The sequence below is a fragment of the Sarcophilus harrisii genome, chromosome 3, assembly GCF_902635505.1.
Source record: "Sarcophilus harrisii chromosome 3, mSarHar1.11, whole genome shotgun sequence".
Taxonomy (NCBI): domain Eukaryota; kingdom Metazoa; phylum Chordata; class Mammalia; order Dasyuromorphia; family Dasyuridae; genus Sarcophilus; species Sarcophilus harrisii.
Window position 1 is genome coordinate 593447872 of NC_045428.1, and position 18340 is coordinate 593466211.

The 18340-nt window shown below is 62.8% G+C and overlaps 1 protein-coding gene across 1 annotated transcript in view; it reads right to left on the reverse strand.

Moving 5' to 3' along the window:
• Window positions 1-7563: 7563 nt before the first annotated feature.
• The window catches only part of LOC116422890 (protein phosphatase 1 regulatory subunit 37-like), a 32425-nt gene continuing 21648 nt past the window's right edge, over window positions 7564-18340 (reverse strand). The window contains exons 2-13 of the mRNA XM_031963220.1: window positions 14548-14645; window positions 14139-14184; window positions 13162-13262; window positions 12840-12959; window positions 12246-12396; window positions 11602-11757; window positions 11131-11243; window positions 10463-10604; window positions 10028-10194; window positions 9182-9908; window positions 8334-8424; window positions 7564-8248 (exon numbers count right to left, since the gene is read on the reverse strand). Coding sequence (XP_031819080.1) covers window positions 8342-8424; window positions 9182-9908; window positions 10028-10194; window positions 10463-10604; window positions 11131-11243; window positions 11602-11757; window positions 12246-12396; window positions 12840-12959; window positions 13162-13262; window positions 14139-14184; window positions 14548-14645 — 1904 coding nt within the window. The 3' untranslated portion in view covers window positions 7564-8248; window positions 8334-8341. The remainder of the gene's footprint in view (window positions 8249-8333; window positions 8425-9181; window positions 9909-10027; window positions 10195-10462; window positions 10605-11130; window positions 11244-11601; window positions 11758-12245; window positions 12397-12839; window positions 12960-13161; window positions 13263-14138; window positions 14185-14547; window positions 14646-18340) is intronic.

An 18340-nucleotide genomic window follows, 5' to 3' on the forward strand; every position in this document is an offset into this window, starting at 1 on the left:
ATGCGGCCGTGCTGATAGAGACATCCAGTATCGCTTATCTAGCCCTGCTGGGCAGGAACAGAGGTGGGCGTGGGGGAGCACAGTCAATTAGGGAAGTCTTCCCGAAGGAGGGGACCATCGAAGCCAGGTGCAAGTGGAGGTTGGGAAATATGCCTGGTGCAGGAATGGAGCCAAGGGGGGAAGCAGGGCGGGATGAACTCGAGGACTGGTGAGTCAACCGTTTTTGTCTCCCCGAATCTGATTGGGGGGGGGGTGTTTCAGAAACCAGGGAGCAGGAAGGGGCTGGGTGAGGGGTCTCAGGTGCCAGGGGAGGACGAGGACTCTCAGCTTGCTGGCTGCTATCAAAGGGGAATGGACCAGCATTTTGGGGAAGCTCCTGCCCAGGAGGAGGCCAGTCCAGCGGGGTTCACTCACCCCTTCCCCCTTTCCCCCTCCAGCTCACCTAGGAAAGGGGAGACTGAGTCCTGCCCTCCCCCTACATCCCGTGTTGCCTCCCTGACCAGGGCAGTCCCCATCACCCATTGAAAGTGAGAGCGGGGCAGGGAGGAGGGACAGGCCAGAGTGCCCACGGGTAAGGGCCAAGGGAGCGGGCAGCGTGCCACGGATGGAGCCCAGCGGTCACCTTGGCAAATACAACTCAGAAGGGAAAACGGGGGGTGGGGGGAAACGACACATGGAAGGGCAGAACGAGGCTGCCTGGCTAGGAGGGGGGAGGGCTCCTAGCCAAAGGGGAAAGGAGGACGCGGGGGTGAAGGCCACGGCCTGGGCCAGGATGCTGCCCCCTCCGCCAGGCTCAGGCAGCTGGGGGGACCCAAGTCACGTCTCATCGGGCAGTCGTGGGGCCCAATCAGCCCCGGGTTTCTCCCCCCGCCCCTCTCCCCCTCCTGCAGCTCTGCGCCCTCCCTGCTCCCCCCCTCGGCCCTCGCCTAGGCCTGGGCCGGCTCTGTAGCCCCGGGTCCCCTAAGGAGCACGCCGAGGCGGCCGGTCAGGGCCCATGCGTGGGCGTGCCCAGCACGACTTGGCTTGGGGCAGGGGTGGCAAAAGGGAACATCCCTTTAGCTGGTGAGGGCGGAGGTGGAGGCGGGAGGACCGGTTGGGCTGGGTTCTTTAAGGCTTCTCTGGGCCCAGCCACTCGGGCCAGTGGGGCCCAGGATGCGGCCAGCTCCGGGAGGGACCCGAGGGCGCTGCTGAAGCTGCCTCCGACCAGGTACGGGGCACAAAGGGAGAGGGAAGGGGGCACGGGGCTGGGAGGGGGGAGAGAACCGGGGGACGGGGGCGGGGGGGAAGAGGGAACAAGGGGGAAATAGGGACAGGACAGGGAGGCAGAAAGGAGGGAGAATGGGAGCAGAAAGGGAGAGGAGGTAATGGGGGCAGGTCCCCCCACCTTGCCCGCCCGCTTGCTTCGCACTGAACCCCACTTATGCCTCCAAATCTGCCCCTCTTCCTCGAGCTGTCACTTCTCTGTCCCCGACTTGAGCTCTCCCTCCCCAGACTTGCCCGTCACTCACTGCCTGGAACTTCAGCCCGCCCGGCACGGCCCGAGCTCCCGGGCCTCCTCCTCCGGGCTCCCTCCTCCTCCTTAGCTGGCAATCCCTCTCCCCCAACTGCCCTCATCTTTAACTTTCCTGGGGGAGACACCTTAAGAAGGTTGGAGGCCCCCAACCTGAGAGAGCTGGAGAGGAAGGACTGGCCCCTTGCTTGGCTCAGGTCACCAGTGCAGCTTTCCTCACTACAGACAAGAAAAACGGGGGCTGGGGGGGTGCCCAAAGCGATGTCCTCGGGGACCCCTCACAGTGGAGGGGAGTGCATCCCTCCTGAGCCTCTGCCCTCTCCTCCCCAGACTGGGCGCTGGACTTTCCCATGGCCAGGCCCTATGCGGCTGTGGGCGCCGCTGGGATGATGCCCTCCGTGGGCCAGGCTCGCTTCCGACTGGATCGCTTTGTGGACCCTGACAGCTGTCAGGGGAAAGGTAGAGGGTGTCCCCCCGGGCCCGGACCACCTTGATCCTTCCCAGGGGGAGACAGACTCATTGGGACTCGGGGCTGAGGGAGAAGAGGGAGCTTAATTTGGTGGGGAGGAGGTGGGTGGCGGCGTCAGCCTGGCGGGGGGGGGGGATGGCAGCAGGGGTCGCTGGCCCGGCATTGGTTTGTCAAAGCCGCAGTTTGAGGTGCTGAAAGGGATGGGAGTGACGGACCACCAGCCAATGAGGACCCTGATGGAATAGCATCTTCTCCGGGCTTCTGGGAGAGGGAAATGTGACCAAGGGGCTCCAGGAGCCCCTGACCTCCTCTGCTGGGGTGAGGGGAGGGCAGCTGCCCCTCATTGCCCCCCCCTTCTCTCAGACTTCTTTGTGGGGCACCCCTCGTGTACCCACTGCCACCAGGACTTCCTCCAGTACCCCAATCCCTCCTTCAGACCCTCTTTTCTTTCGGGGGAAGAGGCCGGAGGCCCAGAAGGCTGCTCCTCTCCAGCCCAGTTCGGCCACCTCTTCTCAGGCGCAGGAGCCTCAGTCCTCATCCTCTGCTGCGGCCTCCACTTGGCCCTTCCCCGTCATCTCCGGAGACCCTCCCTCTCCTCCTCCCTGTGCAGGAGGGGTGGGGGTCCCTTCTCTTCTTCCCTGGAGGGGCTCTCTTGCCGGCTCGTGCCCCCCCTCGGGTCCTCCCTTTTAAACCTGGTCATCGCCTGGTCTTCCCTTCTTTCTAAGGTTCCGTCACCACCCGGCCGGAAGGGGGCCCTTTACTCCCACCGTGGGCTCTGCCCACCATGCTCTGAGCCACACCCAGGGAATGCCGGGCCGGTCACCCCTCCTTCAAGCCCCAGGAATGGGAGGCTGCCAAAACCCCAGGCAGCCCGGGGGCCCTCCCATGCCCCCAAAGCAGGTGCCCCGGCCGGCGGCACCGGGTAACACCGTGCCCAGGGGCTGCCCCAGGGCAAAGGCCACGAGACAGCGCGGGACCATCCGGGACCCGGACCCCCCCCTCCATGTCTTGCCCCCCTCTCCTTGAGCGGCCCGTCCCGGAAGTCCGGGTGCCCAGCCCTGCCCGGCCCTTCCAGCCCTCGGGAGCCTGTGGGCGGCTCCTTCTCCCTGGTACTTCTGTCCCTGGGGACCCTTCTAGGGGCTCCTGGCTCCTGTCCCTTCCCCCTCCGCTCCCCATGCTGGGAACCTCTTGGTTTTCGGGGCAGGGCAGCGTCCCCTCCCATCTCGGCTGCTCCTCCATGTCTGCTCCAGGTTTCTGGGCCCAGCTCTGGGCCGTGGGGCCGCCGGTTCCTTCGGGGGCTGCTCCTACTCTGGGAACCCTGGCCCGGGCTGTAGGTCACTCACCCCCCATGGGGTCTGGGCTCAGGGCTTGAGTCCTCCCCCTAAGCTCTCTGACCAATTCCCCCGGCCCTTCCCAGCCTCCAGCCCCTTGGCAGGCTCCCATTTCCCCCATCTCCTTCGGGCGCCGTCCGGGCCCGTAGGTCCCAGGGCTGCCGTCAGCCCCGGGTGGTAACCCCGGAGGGCTCAGGGAGGGAAAGGGGGGCCAGTGGGCGAGAACTTCGGCCGAGGTGGGGCTCGGCTCACTCTCCTTCCCTTTCCCGGCTCTTCTCCCCCCAGGTGGAGGCCCTTGGCGGGGCCTCTGCTCCTGGGCCCAAAGGCCCGGTGAGATCCGGCACTTACTCCCCGAGTCCTCCGGGACTTTGGGTGTCGCCTCCGTTTCTTCTTCTCCCTCTGACCTCCGGCCCCAGTGGGTTCTCAGGCCTCGCTGGGCCCTTGGCCCGGTTGCCCTCCCTGGCCGCTCACCCCACCTCCCAATCTGGTTTCTCCAGGAAGGCACCCCAGGTTTTCCTTGGCGACCAATACCCGGCAGTTCGATCCCTAACGCTGGTTCCTTGGCCCATGCTCCCCACAGGGAGGCTTCTGTGCTCCCGTGGCCTCCTGGGCCGAGGCTCCTGGGAAAACTCGGGCTCAGGGGCCAGATGGGGGCCTTGGTCCCACACCCCAAGCACAAGGAGCCTTCCCCACCTTCAGGGCCAGGACCAGTCCGAGGAGCCACCTCTGCCCGGGAGGGGGAGGGCCGGGGTCCGGCCGGGTGCTGGCTCCCGGGCGCAGGGGACCGGCCTCGGGGGCTCCTGGGGGACTAGGGCTTCCGGCTCAGCAACTCTTGCTCCCTTGGCTGCAGCTGGCCAGGGGCAGGCGGCCTGGGGCGGCCTCTGGGATCATTTCTCCTGTCCGTGGCTGGCTTCTGGGGGGAGCCGGCTGCTTTCCGGGCTGTCCCTGGGAGGCGGCGGTTGGGGGACAGGAGGGTGGGGGTGGGGCAGGCCTCAGCCTTCCCACCCCCACCTCACCTGCAGACATGGGACGTGTCTTGCAACTGCCTGTCCAAGGCGGCTGTCCCCGTGCCCACGCCCGTGACCGTGGGCTTCTGGCGCCACCGGCTGCCGACTGCACTGATGGGATAAAATCCGGGGGGGGCCACCTTCCGAATTAACTTCCCTTTGGGCCAGTCACCTGGGTCTCCCCATTGGCGGACCCTTGGCCCCGGGTCCACCATGACCCGGCGTCCTCTGAGGGAGGGCCGGGGCTGCCCTGACCCTCAGGCTGCCCTTGGGCAGGCCAGACCCTCCCCCGGCCAGCCCTCTCTAAAGGGGTTGGTCCCTGCTCTCGGCTCCAACACGGCGGCCCCGGGCCGTGCCCCTCTGCAAAATCCCCGGGTCGGGTCCCTGCCCCAAGGCCCGGCTGGCGGCCCCCTCTCCCAGCCCCCATGCAAGAAGGGGGCGCGGGAGGCGGGGGCACAGCAAGTGCGCTGGGGCCCCAGCAGGGCAGTTGGGGCTTCCCGAGGCTGCTCTGGTACCTGGTTTCCAGCCCTGTCATCCGGGCTGCACCTGCCCCCGGAAGGGGCGTGCAGTTCCTGTTTGTCCTTTCGCCTGGCCTTGCAGGGCCCGACAAGCTGTGGGGCGGGCTGGTGACGCGCTGTGGGGGCTCCCGAGGCCTCCTTGCCCTTCCGCCTCCACTGTTTGGTGGGCAACAAGCCCGGCCGGTCCCGACTGCTGCCAGCGCGAGTGGCACTGCGGCCCCGTCTCCCTGGTGCTGCTGGGCGCTGGGCGGCGCTGGCGCTGGGCGTGGGCCTCTACCTCTCCATCAGCGGCCCGGCCCGGCAGGGAAGGAAACCCCGGCAGCCTGCTCAAGGTTTGGGCGCCCGCCACCTGCCCTTCGAGCCTCGGGCCTGCCATGGCGCCTCTCGGTGGGCAAACCGTGTTTGTGAGCCAAGCGCAAAGAAAATCGGCGGTGGTGGCCCGCCCGAGAGTTCGGGGAGCCAACTGGGCCTTCATGTCGAGGTCAAGAAAAGGAGAGGTGGAGCTGCTCACCAACTTACCTGCGCTTCCTGGAATCTTCCAGCCCGGCGGCTGCCCGGGCGGTGGTCCCTGGGGTCAGGGCCCTCGACACCTGCTCCTCTGAAGCCCGCGTGGTGGGGTCTCGATACCCAAACCGCTGCTCTCCGGCGCCCGGGCGCCCATCTTCCCTGTGGTTGGACCCCCACATCCCGGCCTCCTGCCTGGAGAAACGCCAGCTCCATGAAGGGGTGGCCAAACCAACCGGCCTACCTCTTCCTCAACCAACCCGTCCGCTGCCCTTCTTTGCCCATCATGGGAAGGCCGCACCAAACCTGCGCTTCCTGGAGGGCGCCGTGCAGGGCGGGGCGGCCTGCTCTACCGGGCCATCCAGCCCGGCAGCTGCGGGGCAACCAGAGGGGGCCCCGCGGCCGGGCTGAGCTGCTGCGTGGGCGGCGGGGGCAGGAGCAAGGGGCATCGAGGCCGGGCCGGCCCGCATCCAGGGGCCCTCTTCTGCCTGCGGCAGGCGACTGTCTCTAGAATTCCCAACAACGGGTCTCCAATTGCGGCGCCCGTCCAAATTTATCACCGTGAGGCTGCTGCATGGAACCAGGCCCAGCGGCGAGGGGCTCTGGGCCACGCCCGCCAGGCGGGCCTGGGTGGTCCCTGGCCAATCAGTGCCCTGCCGCCTGAGCTGGGCCCTGCAGTGCCCCGGCCCGCCAGCAGGTGGAGGGCCCGGGACCCCAAGCTCTCCCCTCCTGGGGCATCTTCCGGACAACAACCCGCGAGCTCCACCGCGCCAAGGCCCTGGGCCGTGGTGGACCTGGGCCAGGGGACCCCCGAGCTCTTTGCCCGGCCCGGGCGTGGGCTTCCCCTTCCCGTGGCAAGGCCCAGAGTCTGCCTCTGCACCCCGTCCAATCTGGACCCTCCATCCCCCGCCCGCGCCGGGGCTCTCCGCAGCATCCGCGCCCCCGACCCCCAGGCGGACCCCGGGCTCCCCCCAAGAAGCCTTCCCTCCCACCGGGACCAGCCCCTTCCATGTTGGGGCGGCCCCAGGCTCTGGCTCCCCACCCAAAGCCTTCCTCTCCCCCGGGAAGGCCCTTCCATGTGGGGCCCCCTGGGGCTCCGGCTCCCCACCCAAAAGCCTTCCTCCCCCACCGGGACCGGGCCCCTTCCATGTGGGCGGGACCCCAAGGGGCTCCGGCTCCCACCCAAAGAACCTTCCTCCCCCCCGGGACTGGCCCTTCCCCCCGGGGTGGCAAGGCAGGCGCCCGTCTCCTGAAGCTGGGGGTGACCTGGGCAGGACAGAGTCCCATCCCGCTTGTTCCTGGGCCGTGAGATGGTGGTGGCGCGGTGGGGCCTGGCTGGCAGTGGGAGAGGGCCGTCCTGCAGAACCGCCCCGTGAGTGCGGCTGGGCACGGGGCCCCCACTTTCCAGCTCCCCAGTGAAGCAGGTGTTGAACTCGGGCCTCGGAGTGGTTCTCCCAGCAGTTTGTGTGTGCGTGGATTGTGTGTGTGGCGCATTGTGGGAGACCCTGGAAACCCCCCTCCTTTGTGGGCAATGATGTCTCGGTGAGGGGGGGCCAGGCCCGACCCGTGAGGCGCACAGTGGGCAGGCCCCACCAGGGGGGACCCCCACTCCAGGGTAAACTGGCATTTCTGAAGGATGCCCGTCCCAGGAAGAGGGAACTACGATGGGGGGAGGGAAAGACACTTTCGCCCACTCCCTCCCAGCCCTGGGGCCTACCTGCCCAACCAGTTCTTCTTTGGGTTCACAAGGGGTGGGGGCACTCAGGGATCCAAATGGGGGAGGGCCGTGACATCCCATCCCACTGCCCGGGAACAGGGAAACACGCACCCAGCCCCAAGTCAAGTCACTTGGGAACTTTGGAGAGGCCTCCATCTCATTCCACCCTAGGGGATGGTCAGGGTGCCCCTGGGACAGCCTCCTAAACCCCAGATGTTCTGCACAATCTAAGCTCAGGCTCCCCCCTTCAGATGAACACAAGGGTGCCCTTGGGGGCCAGTCCCCCCCCCAGGCCCAGGTGTGAACGTCCCGCTCTAACCCCACTGCAGTGCAGGGAGCCTGGTGGGGCCATCCCCATCGCCCCATCACGTGGCACCTGGTGGCCGCTTCTCTTCCCACAGGGCCTACGCTCACAGATGGGAAATGTGCCCTTTCTAAACAGCATTTCCATTTGACCTCCTGGGTCACCAGAGAAAAGAAGGACTCAGGGCTCCCCATGCTGGCGGAGGCGTTTAATAGAAAAAAGTCTGACCAGAGATGTGTGCCACAGGGAGAGGAGGGGCCCCACTGGGGTCTGCCCTGCCCCCACCCCGATTCCTCTCTCTGAGGCCTATCTCCAGGCGGAATGCCAAGAAGCGGGCTCCCCGCCGCTGCCAGGGAACCCCTCCGACCCCCGGGCGCCACCTGGACACCTCCGAGCTCCCTGATAAATTTATTGCACTTGAGTAAAGAGAGCTCTCCTCGTCAGCCCCTCGGGCCCCTCTCCGGCTCCATGTGCCCCTTGGCCCAGGGCCTCTCTCTCCCCCGGTCTGACGCTTGTCGGTACCGTGTGCTGTCCCTGCCCCCTGGGGCCGACCCAAGTTGTGCACACCTCCCTCCCCGGGCCTCCCTGAGAGAACCCACCTCCTTCCACCCCCTGGGCCTGCTCGTCCCAGTCTCTGGTCCTTCCTCAGAGAGGGGAGGGGGAAATAAATAGAGGTGCTTAGAGGGGATCCGGGGATCCGGGGAAGGAAGGGGGGCGGATCTGCTTCCCAGGGGTCCCTCGTAGTGTTTCCTCAGGCGCCTGCTTCCCCCAGCCCTGGGGGCCGCTGGCCCAGGACGGGCCCCCATCCTGGAGAGCCCGAATGGAGGGCGTCTGGATCCCGGGCACAGGGCGGGGTCTCAGGTCCTCGAAGCCTGACCAGAGAAAGATCTTGGGGGGAGAAGAGAAGGGATGAGCCCCTCGGACCCAGTTTCTTCTAACCCCCAGCCCCCTGGGCCTCTCCCCTGCCCCTCACCTCAGGCGTCACAGTGTCTCCTGTCCTGACTCCTGGCTGGCTTCCAGAAGCAACTCTTCCAGCTCCTTCTCGTTCTTGGAGCAGCTCAGTTCTAGGGTTCAGAGAGGAGCAGAGGGAATGTCATGAGTGACCCCAGTGTCCCAGGACGATGGACTGGAACCCCAGCAGGATGCTGCCCAACGTTCCAGGGCGATGAACCATCCTGAGCCAGACCTGCCCCTTTGTGGGCTGCTGGCACCCCCGGCCCAGAAGCCTTTGGAAACGTGAGCAGGGAGGGGTTTGCCCTTGCCCAAGCCTCACACTTGCCCCACTTCCCATCCCTCACAGGAGGCCGGGGATTCCCCGCCAGCCACTGGAGCTACAGGGGCCCAAGGCTCTCCAATGGATGCCAAGGCTTTTGCCCCCAACCCCATGAGAGCGCCAAGTGGAGGCCGAGCCCCACCAACCCCCAGGTTCCTCAGGAAAGGAAGGGCCAGGGTCGCCCCAGGAGCTTGATGCCAGAAGTGAGGGCTCCCACAGGCCCCAGGCACAGGGACCACGCTGGGGATGCCCTGGCGCAGCAAGCTCAGAAGCAGTGAGTGACAAGAGGTGAGAGTCAGGACCCTGTGCTCGAGGGAGCCCAGTGTAGGCTTGTGTCCAGACTGCCCCAGGGCCCCCTCACGCTCTGACACTGACCGAGGCGCCTCGGGTCTTCATCTGCCAGACGGGAGGCTCCCTGCTGGACAGCTGCCCATGACTCCCAGGGGTCTGAGCTGGGAGCCATCTAAGCGGGGGAGGGGTGGAGGAGAGGACGCCGGTAGGGTCAAGATGGGGAGAAGTTGCCCCCGTGGCCCAGGGCCCACGCTCACCATGTTCTAGGCCACAGCCGCCACCCTTGCCCTCTGGTCCTCCGTGGCCGGCAGGGGAATCGGGCAGTGCATGAGCAAACTCTGGCTTCAGCCCATTGGGCAGTGGTAGGTCCGGAGGGCCAAGGCCGGCCCCTGACCTGTTGGTCGGGGCCTCAGTCTGCAGGGCCAGGGCCTCGCCCGCCTTTTCGGGGGGGCTTTCTACCCGAGTCACCACGAATACCTTGTGTCCTCGGCCAGGGCTGGACACCGAGATGCGTTTCTCGGCGCCTGGCAGCTCTGGCCTGGGCCCGCTGGGACTCTCCAGAGGAGCCTCTGGGGCTGAGGGGGCCGGGCTGCCCGGAGGGGTCCTAGCCCTGGAGCTCAGGGAGTTCCCAGCAATGGTAGAAAGCTGAACCTCGGGGCTCCGTGTTGCCTCGTGCTCTTGGCCCCCATCGTCCTCATCCTCCTCCTCCTCCTCGGTGTCAGAGTCCGAGTCCTCGGCCGGCCTGGGAGCCTCGGGCCTGGCCTCTCCCAAGTGCCCGTTCTCCTGGGCCTCGTCGGCTGGCTCTCCCAGCACCGTGACCTCCTCCTCCTGGGCGGCCTCGGTGACCGTGATCTCGGGCATGGAGGCCGAGAGCTGCAGCTGCTGTTCCTTCTCCTCCTCCTCCCGGGCCAGGACAAAGTTGCGCTTGCACCCATTCTGGATCTCCGCCAGCAGGGCTTTCTGGGTCTCGATAAAGCTTTTTACCTGCCAGTGGGGCAGACGGGCCTGCTGGAGGGAGGGTCGAAGCCAAGCCCTGCACCCCCAGGATGCCCCAGACCCGCCCCGAGCCCGCCTCTCTCTGGGTTGTAGGGGACCCCACTCACTGCCTCCTTCTTGGGCTCCCGGTCCAAATCAAGACGCAGCAGCGACTGGTTGACCTTGAGGGCCAAGGACAGGGCCATCAGCCCCCCAGTCTTGATTTCGTTCTCCCGAAGGTCCAGCCGGAGCAGGCGAGGGCTCTCGGCAATGAATTCTGCTACTGCCACGGCTCCTGGGGAGACCAAACCCAGCCAGGGTCCCCCGTGAGAAGAGGCCCCCGAGCCAAGGTCACTCTGTCCTGCCCTCGGAAGCCTACTCTCTCTCCATCTGCTCCTTTCACCATCCCCCCAGCCCAAGCCCAAAGACTTCTTCGGACTCCTCCCAAGGCTGGGCCTCCACAGCTAGGCTCGTGGCTTTCCCATCTCCCTCTTCCCCCCCATCTCTGGCTCAGTCTCAGACTGCCCTTCCCTCCACCCCCACCCCCCCGCCCAGCCCCTCACCCTCGCATGTCAGCTTTGTGGAGGCCAGTCCCAGGCGCAGGACACTGCGGTTTCCGATCAGCCCATTTTTGAGGTTCCGGACACCCTCATTTCCAATAGGGTTATGGCCCAGATTCAGAGTTTCCAGGCTCTGAGTGTGGGGCTATGGACAAGAGAAATTGGGGAGACAGAATGTGGGCCAGAGAGCAGCCAGGGTCCTGCCTGGTGAGAAGGCCCAGGGGTGGCCCCCCAGGAGGCAGGACACAGCCACAGGAAATCAGCGGCCAATCCCCGTGGGCGAAGGACCGCTCCGGCTGGCATCCGGTCACTAGTGGGCCCAAGCCCCTACAATGTCCGCAGGGCTCTTCCAGCTCTGATTTACTGACTATAATGGGGGATCTTGGGACCCAAGGGGTCTGGGGCCCTGGCACAGGGAGCCGACCAAGCCCAAGGTCAAGTGCTCCATGACCTTCCTCCCATAACATTCATGCACATGCCCTCCACACACACATGTGTATACACACACACACACACACACACACACAGAGCATTTCCCCTGTCCTGTGTTGGATGGAGATGGAAGGACCTCACTTCCTGACTGTGACTGCCTGAGCTCTCTCTCTCTCTGTAACATGGGGGGGCCATCCCGCCTTCTCGGGTCCTTCCCAGGGTCTTCGCCTGTCACTCACCAGTGTCATGCCCAGGAACGCCATGCCAGTGTGTGTCAGCTGATTGTTCCAAAGGACGAGGGTGGCCAGCCCCTTCCTCTGCTCCTTCAGGCCCTCACAGATGTAGGCCAGACCTGGGGGAACAAGCCAGAGGCTGCTCTGGGTCCTGCTCAGCTTCTCTCCCTCCTGCTTCCCAAGCTCCCTATTTCTAGTCTGAAAGGACAGAACTCGGAAGGGAAAAGGGAAAGGCCTCGTCCGAGAAACAAGCCCAGGCCCGGCTCCGGCGAAGCGAAGGCTGAGGAGCTCGCTCAGTCCTGGGACCTCTCGCTGCAGAGTCTGCGGCAAACACAGACATGGCCATGGTCTCTGGACCACTAGTGACTAGTGACAGTGGTGTTACTCTTGGATAACTTCTGGCCAGGAAGAAGCGAACCCCCCTCTTGCTTGGCTCCATCTCCCATCCCCAAGGGGAGGCAGCTGCCCTGCCTCTACCTGAGTCCAGAATGTGGTTGTTCCGAAGGTCCAGGATCTGGATGGAGCAGTTGAACTTGAGAAGGTTCCCGAGCTGGGCTGAGTCCTGAAGCCCATTCAGTTTGTTGTCGGCAAGGTACAGCTCCCGAAGGTTCATATTCATCTTGAGGGCGGTGGCTGCCAGGGGCACGCCCAAGACCATGAGCCCCCAGCCCTTGCCCATTCCTCTCTCCCCACCTCAGTTCTCTCTGCTCTAGCCCACAGCTCCCCCTGCTGCCCTGCTCTTGGGATTTCACAATCACCAGGGTCATCACTGGGAACATGGAAGCCACTAAACCGTTAATTATCACCCTATTAAAAACCCAGGGAAGGGCTGAGCCTTCTGTCACCAATTCTGAGAGGAGTCACAGACTTTAAGAACCCCAAAACCCCCGACTGCCAAAGTCCGAAAGGGCCAAGAACTACCAGTCCAAGCATCATTTACAGAGCGAGGCCTGAAGCCCCAGAAGGGGACTGCCCCAAGCCACCCAGCCTGCTGGGCCGGAGCAGAAGCCGTGCCAAGACTTGGATAGGGTCTCGCCCCTGCAGTGCGTTCTTCCCACGAGTCCCAGGAGGCTCAGGTGCTGCCCCGAAGCCTCTCCGGGCCCTTGCCAGGCGCCACTCACCAAGAAGCACAAGGGGTCGCCCGGACAAGCTAGCGTTCTCCAGGTGCAGCACCGTGAGGCTGCTGCTTATACGCAGCGCCCGAGCCACAAAGGGGGCCGAGTGGTCCAGCAGGGGGGTGTTGTGGGCATCCAGGTACTGCAGGCAGTTTGTCTAGCGGGACCCAAAGAGCACCAGGTTAGAGTCTAGAGCTCCAGCATCCCACCTGAGTCTCCTGTGGCCTCCGTAGTGCCCCTAAATCTCCACCCATGGGAACGCACCAAGCAAAGCCCTCAGTCAAGCTTTCACGTGGTGGGTCTCCAGAGCCTCCTGACTACTTTGGACCCACACCCAAATGCTCTGCCCAAGGCTGCAGGGGCACTCGGCCCAATACCCTAGGGCACGTGTGCCCCTCGGCATGTGGTGGGCTCTCTGAGCTGTGGGGGATTTTGCCAATAGAACTGCACTCAAGGAGCTGAAGGGAGACTGAATGCGCTGTGATGCTGGCAGGGAGGGGGCACTGCTCTTAGACACGAGACGCAGAAGGGGTATGGAGGAAGACCTCAGAGGGGGCTCAGAACCACCCTGACCTCCAAGGCCTGGAGGTGGACACTGACCTTCCGCATCATGTGAGCAGCAGCCTGCCAGCCCCTTGTGCCGATGTGCTTATTGAAGGAGATGTTGAGATGGGTGGCCGACTCATAGTATTCTATCATGTCGAACAGTGCAGAAGCCCCCTAAGGGAAAGAGGAGGAGGAATAATCTTCCTGGCACCGCCAGGTGACCCCATGCAGCCGTGGCAGGCCTAGTCAGGAAGCCCCAAGTCCCTGGCTGTCCTCCCCACCCAGGGCAGATGCGAGTCCCCCAGAAATGGAGCTTCATTTGCCAATCCCCCGGCCAGTGCCCGGCAGCTCGCTTGGGCTCAGGGGCCCCACTCACATCCTCATCCAGGCTTGTCTGCTCCAAGTCCACCACCTTGAACTGCAACCGTTTGAAGATTTCTTCCAGGGCCTCACAGGCCTTGTAATCCAGCTTCTCTCCTGGAATAAAGCCATAAGGAGGCAGGGCCCTATCTATCGCTGCACTCCCCCAGCCTCACCTGGGGTGCCCAGATTTTGTTATTCAAGGGGCTTGGGGGGCTCTGGCCCTCCCCATGGCAGGCCTCCCTGAGGCAGAACAGTTTCAAGGAACTATTATAAGATCTTCAAAAAGTTGGCAAGGAGGGGCAGCTAGGGGGTGCAGTGGAGAGAGCACCGGCCTTGAAGTTAGGAGGACCTGAGTTTAAATCTGGTCTGAGACACTTAACACTTCCTGGCTGTGTGACCCTAGGCAAGTCACTGAACTCCAATTTCATCAGCCAAAAAAAAAAAAAAAACAAAAAACTTGGCAGGGATTCTAGCTGGAGACTTATTCACTTCCTAGTTCTGACACAGACCCCACCCCACTCTCTGAGAGATTACAACAAGCAGGACACTGAAGGTGGACACCCCGCCCCTCGAAGCCTCATCAGCCAGTGGCCCCCATATCTCAGACCAGCCCTTGCCTCCCAAGGCATGACTTCCCTTCTTCTGGCTTTCTGCTCTTTCCCCTTGACCTCCTGCTCTGGCCATCTGGCCGCTGCTCTCCCTGGTGTGAACCACTGTGTGGTCTAACTGGCCCTCTCTGGAGCTCTGGATGGCCACCCTAGTCCTGGCCCACGGGTTCTCCAACGGCCCTCGCCACTCATGACAACAGTATCTGGGGCTGGCAGGAACCTGAGACCACCAAGCACGGCCCCTCCTTTTTCACAGACGGGCCACCAGCGACATACCCGGTGTCCAAGGGAGCAAAGGGCAGAGCGAGGCTGGGGGTCCAGCCCTCCCCCGCCTCCCTCCCCGCCCCGCCCCAGGAGACACAGGCAAGCTCTAGACACCAACCTTTCAGATCAAGGCAGTCGATCCGGTGTGCCAAGTCAGTAAATTCCTGCAAAGAGTAAAGGCAGCGCTGAGGATGCCGGTGCCCCACAGGCCCCCGGATCCAGGAGCTCCGGCCTCAGCTAGACGGGCTCTGGGAGACTGACCGTCGGGCTCCCCTGGAGACCCGGAGAGAGCAGTGTGGGGAGCAGGGGGCTATAACTGGGCCTGGGAGCCCTAAGGCATGAGGGCAGGACTGGGGAGGGGGGGCCTTGGAATAGGGAGGTCAGAGCTAGGAGGGGCCTTGGAAAACAGGGTCTGCCTTAGAACCTTTCAAATTCTAGTTTCAAGCCAGTATCAACAGAGGAGGAGGGAACTGAGGCAGACCCAGCGTGGGCGAGACCCCCTCCCCACTTCCTCCAGTCCCAGGTACCTGGATCTGCTTGACGAGCTTGGGGATCTGCTTGCAGTTGAGTTTGTGGCAGGCTTGCTGGTAAGCGCCAATGATTTCCTCCACTGTCACGTTCTGGGCTGAGAAAGGAGACAGACGAGTCAGGAGGAGAGAGGGAGGTACCGGTAGGGGGAAAAGGGGCAGAAAAGGGGCAGCTTGGTCTTCTCCCGCTGTCAGCTCCACTCTTCCAAGCTAGTGCAAGGCCAGGCAGGTGAGTGGGGCCAGCCTGGGGGACAGCCCACGCCTCCTTCTAGGGCCCTCCCGACCCTGGTGCAGGCTGCCCTTTGCTCTCAGTGAAGTGGCGTAGGGGATCCCCGAGAGGCCAAGCCCCTCAAAAACCAAAGGGGCCTTCTATGGTCTTATCTCGGTCATAAAGGAAGAAACGCAAGTTCAGCAACTGGGGAAGAGACTTGCTCAAGGTCATGCAGTGATTAGATTCTTGTGGAAAATGCAACCAGAGACTGTTAACAGCTGCAACTCAAGAAATACTCTTAGGCATGAAAACCTCTTGATTCCTAGATCGGGCGGTGGGCATGCAAATGCAGCTGAGGCAGGGAAGACACAGGGATACGGTGCAAACTCCCCCACAACAAGACCTGAGCTGAGAGGCCAAGCTCCTGCCTCTGCCCTCCGAGGCTAGCCCACAAGGCTGGCTCCCACAGCTTGCTTTGCCTTCCCAGGGTCAGGGCCCCCCATCTCTCCCCGCTCCCCTCCCCTCCCCATGAAGGACACAGCACAGGGCACACAGTGGGCGTTAGTCACCAAACCAGTGACTTGGGCAGGAAATGGGACCTTTCCATGCTCTTACAAAGCTGGCCTGGGAATCAGCTGCCTGGTAGTGCCATGCTGGCACTGCCCCAGGCACAAGACCAGGGCTGGAAGGAGGTGGCTGTCTGCTCAGCCCCAGAGCTTGGGGAGGGACAGCACGGCTGCCTTCACCGAACCCTGGAGATGCCCAGATATCTGAGGGGTTCAGGGCAGATGCCAGGCCAAGGAAAGGCCCCCAGAAGGGCCAGCCTTTCCACAGGCTCTAACCTTACTTGATCCTCACTAACTGGGGGGTCAGCAGGAGGGAGCAGGAGTACCCCAAGGTCCAGATGAGGCCAAGAGGTGACAGGGGAAATGCTGGCGTTCAAAGCCCGGCCCCTGCCAATCCTGCAGGATTCTTTCCTCTATACCACAGAATAAGAAGAGAGACTAGGTCCCTAAACCTCCTGCCATACTGGAGGACCGAGGGGAAGAACCTCATTGTCTGCTTGGAGCTGGTCCCTGGGCTGTGAGTGGAGTCTGAGCGCACAGTAGGGAGGGCAGAGTGAGCCAGGGTGCATTGCTCCTGCCTCAGGAGCTCCCCCAGGTCACTCGGGGAAGGGAAGAAAGTTTCTTGGACGGCAGAATATGTGGGTGGTTGGGTGGGGTAGGGGCAACTCCATCTAAGCCTGAAGGGTCCTCCCTACTCTATCTCTCTCCCAGAGTGCTAAGAGACTGGATTATTGGGGGGGGGGGGGGGGGGTGGGGAAGGGATGTGTGTGGTACCAACCAGGCCCCCTCCCCCCTTCACCTTGGGGGGGGGGGGGTCACAAAGGCCCCACACCAAAATACCGGGAAGCTGACCCTGCACTGGGGCTCCCAAGTACACCTGAAACCGCCCTTGCATGACTAATGTCTGCACTGGGGTAACGAGAGCTGGGGCATCGAGTTACGGCTAACTCCAAGGGCTCAAGGGCTCTGAAGCTCAGATGCTCCGCTGCCCGCCTCCCTCCAGACTCCTCGGTAGCCGTCTGCAGGATCCCCCACTCCCCACTCTGTCCCCGTGCCAGTTCCAGGCCGCTCGCACCTGACGTTTTAGAAGTTTGGGCACAAGGTTATTGCAATTCCTTATGAAATACACATTCTGTCTCTGCAAGGGGACAGAGAACCCAGTCCCACAAAGTCCACAAAGACAGGGTGGAAAGGGCTCCTGCCCATGACCCTGGCTTGCTGGAGGGCCCTCTCTCAAGTTTATTCTTCCTTTCATGCTCAGCCTCCAGGCCCCTTGTTAGGGGAGGCTCCTGACAGAGGCTCACATGGCAGAGCTGCCTCCTGCCAGCCACCAGTGGGGCACACAAGCAGGGGTGGGCAGTCACCAGACCTGAGCCATGGGGTTTGGAAGGCTTTGGTTTTCTCACTGACAAAATGAGGGGGTGGACTGGATGCAGGGGATGAGAATGCACACCCCAGATCTGATTCCTGCTGGCTGTGTGACCATGGGCTGCCAAGCCCTCTCAGGGGGGTAAAGCAGCACAAGGCTGGTGAACTGGACTAGGGATGGCAAGTGAGGGTGACCCAGGCCCAACCAATCAGGCAGCGGCGTTAGGCATGCCAGTCTCGAGGTCGCTCCTAGCTTTCCACGTGGGGGACCCCACCATTTCTCGTGTGCCTCTAACATTGTAGGAGGCCTGTCCAAGAGAGCAGGAAGAACTAGATGGCCCTGAAGGTCTCTCCCAGTTCTAAGACCATGATCTGGATCCTTGGCAGGAAGGGCAAAGGACAATGGAGGGAGCAAGAGAAGGGGCAGTATGCAATGGAACTACCCAGAAAGCCAAGACTGTTGCCAAGTCCTTTGGGGCTTTTCCTCCCTGCCGTCCCACCTGGCTTGCTCTGTCCCTCAGACAGCTCCCATCTCCGGCCCCGGGCCCACACTGACCAGGCCCTCTCTTCTTGACCCACCTCCTGTGTATGTGTGTGTGTGCTTCTGCTGTCTATACTGACGCACAGATCAGGAAGGGGCTCAGGCTCCCCCACCCACCACACCAGGGTGCTGGACTGGACCGATTCTAAGCGCGATCTACCGATGCTAGCTTGGCTGCGAGCAGAGCTGGGTCTGAATGTTGCACCCAAACTGGGTGAGCACCGTCCTCGCCAAGCCCCTTCCATCTCCATCCGTGACCTTCGGACTTTACCTCTCCAGCCCCCCTAAATCCAGAGACAGAGGCTCTGGGGGTGTGGTCAGGACCAGAGGGTGGCACTGCCTCTTGGCCTTCTGCCCGCCGGCCCACCATTCTTTCTCTTAAGCCAGAGTGCCTCAGATGGGACAGCCTGGGGAGCACAAAGACCCCCTCGGCCCTGCACACTGGGAAAGTCTGGTCAAAACGGGGTTGGACGAGAGGGAGGAGTGGGGAAAAGGCTCTTAAGCCCGCAAAAACATGGTAAGACATCTGTTATAAGCAACACCCTGTACTTGGACCCAGGGGGAAGAGGTGAAACGCGGTCCTTCCTCTCAGGATACTTAGGATAGAGAATCAAGACCTGCCCAAAAATAAGTATCATCAAGACCCAAACACCGAGCATGGAAGGAGCCCCAGGTTCTAAGAGACAAATGTCCCAGAGGCAGCCTTGAAGGGTAAGCGGCCCAGAACCAGCAGAGACCAAGGAGCAGGGGAAGAAAGCAATCCCTGAATGCTCAGGAACGTGAGCAATTCAGCTTGGAAGGGAAGTAACCTGGAAAAATCGGGCCATGCCCGAATGTGGAAGCCTTGAAGGCCAAATTAAGCTCATGTTTAATCTTACTAGAAGGGATAGCAGGGATGGGGAAAGCCACCGAGTCTTCAAGAAGCAGGGGTCAGATTAAAGAATGCCCGTATGGGCTTAGAAAGGTATCCCTGCTGATGCAATATTAGGCAAACTATTAGCATGACTGATTGTATCAATAATCCAATTAACAAAAACCACATGATCATCTCAATAGATGCAGAAAAAGCAGTGACAAAATCCACACCCATTTCTATTAAAATACAGG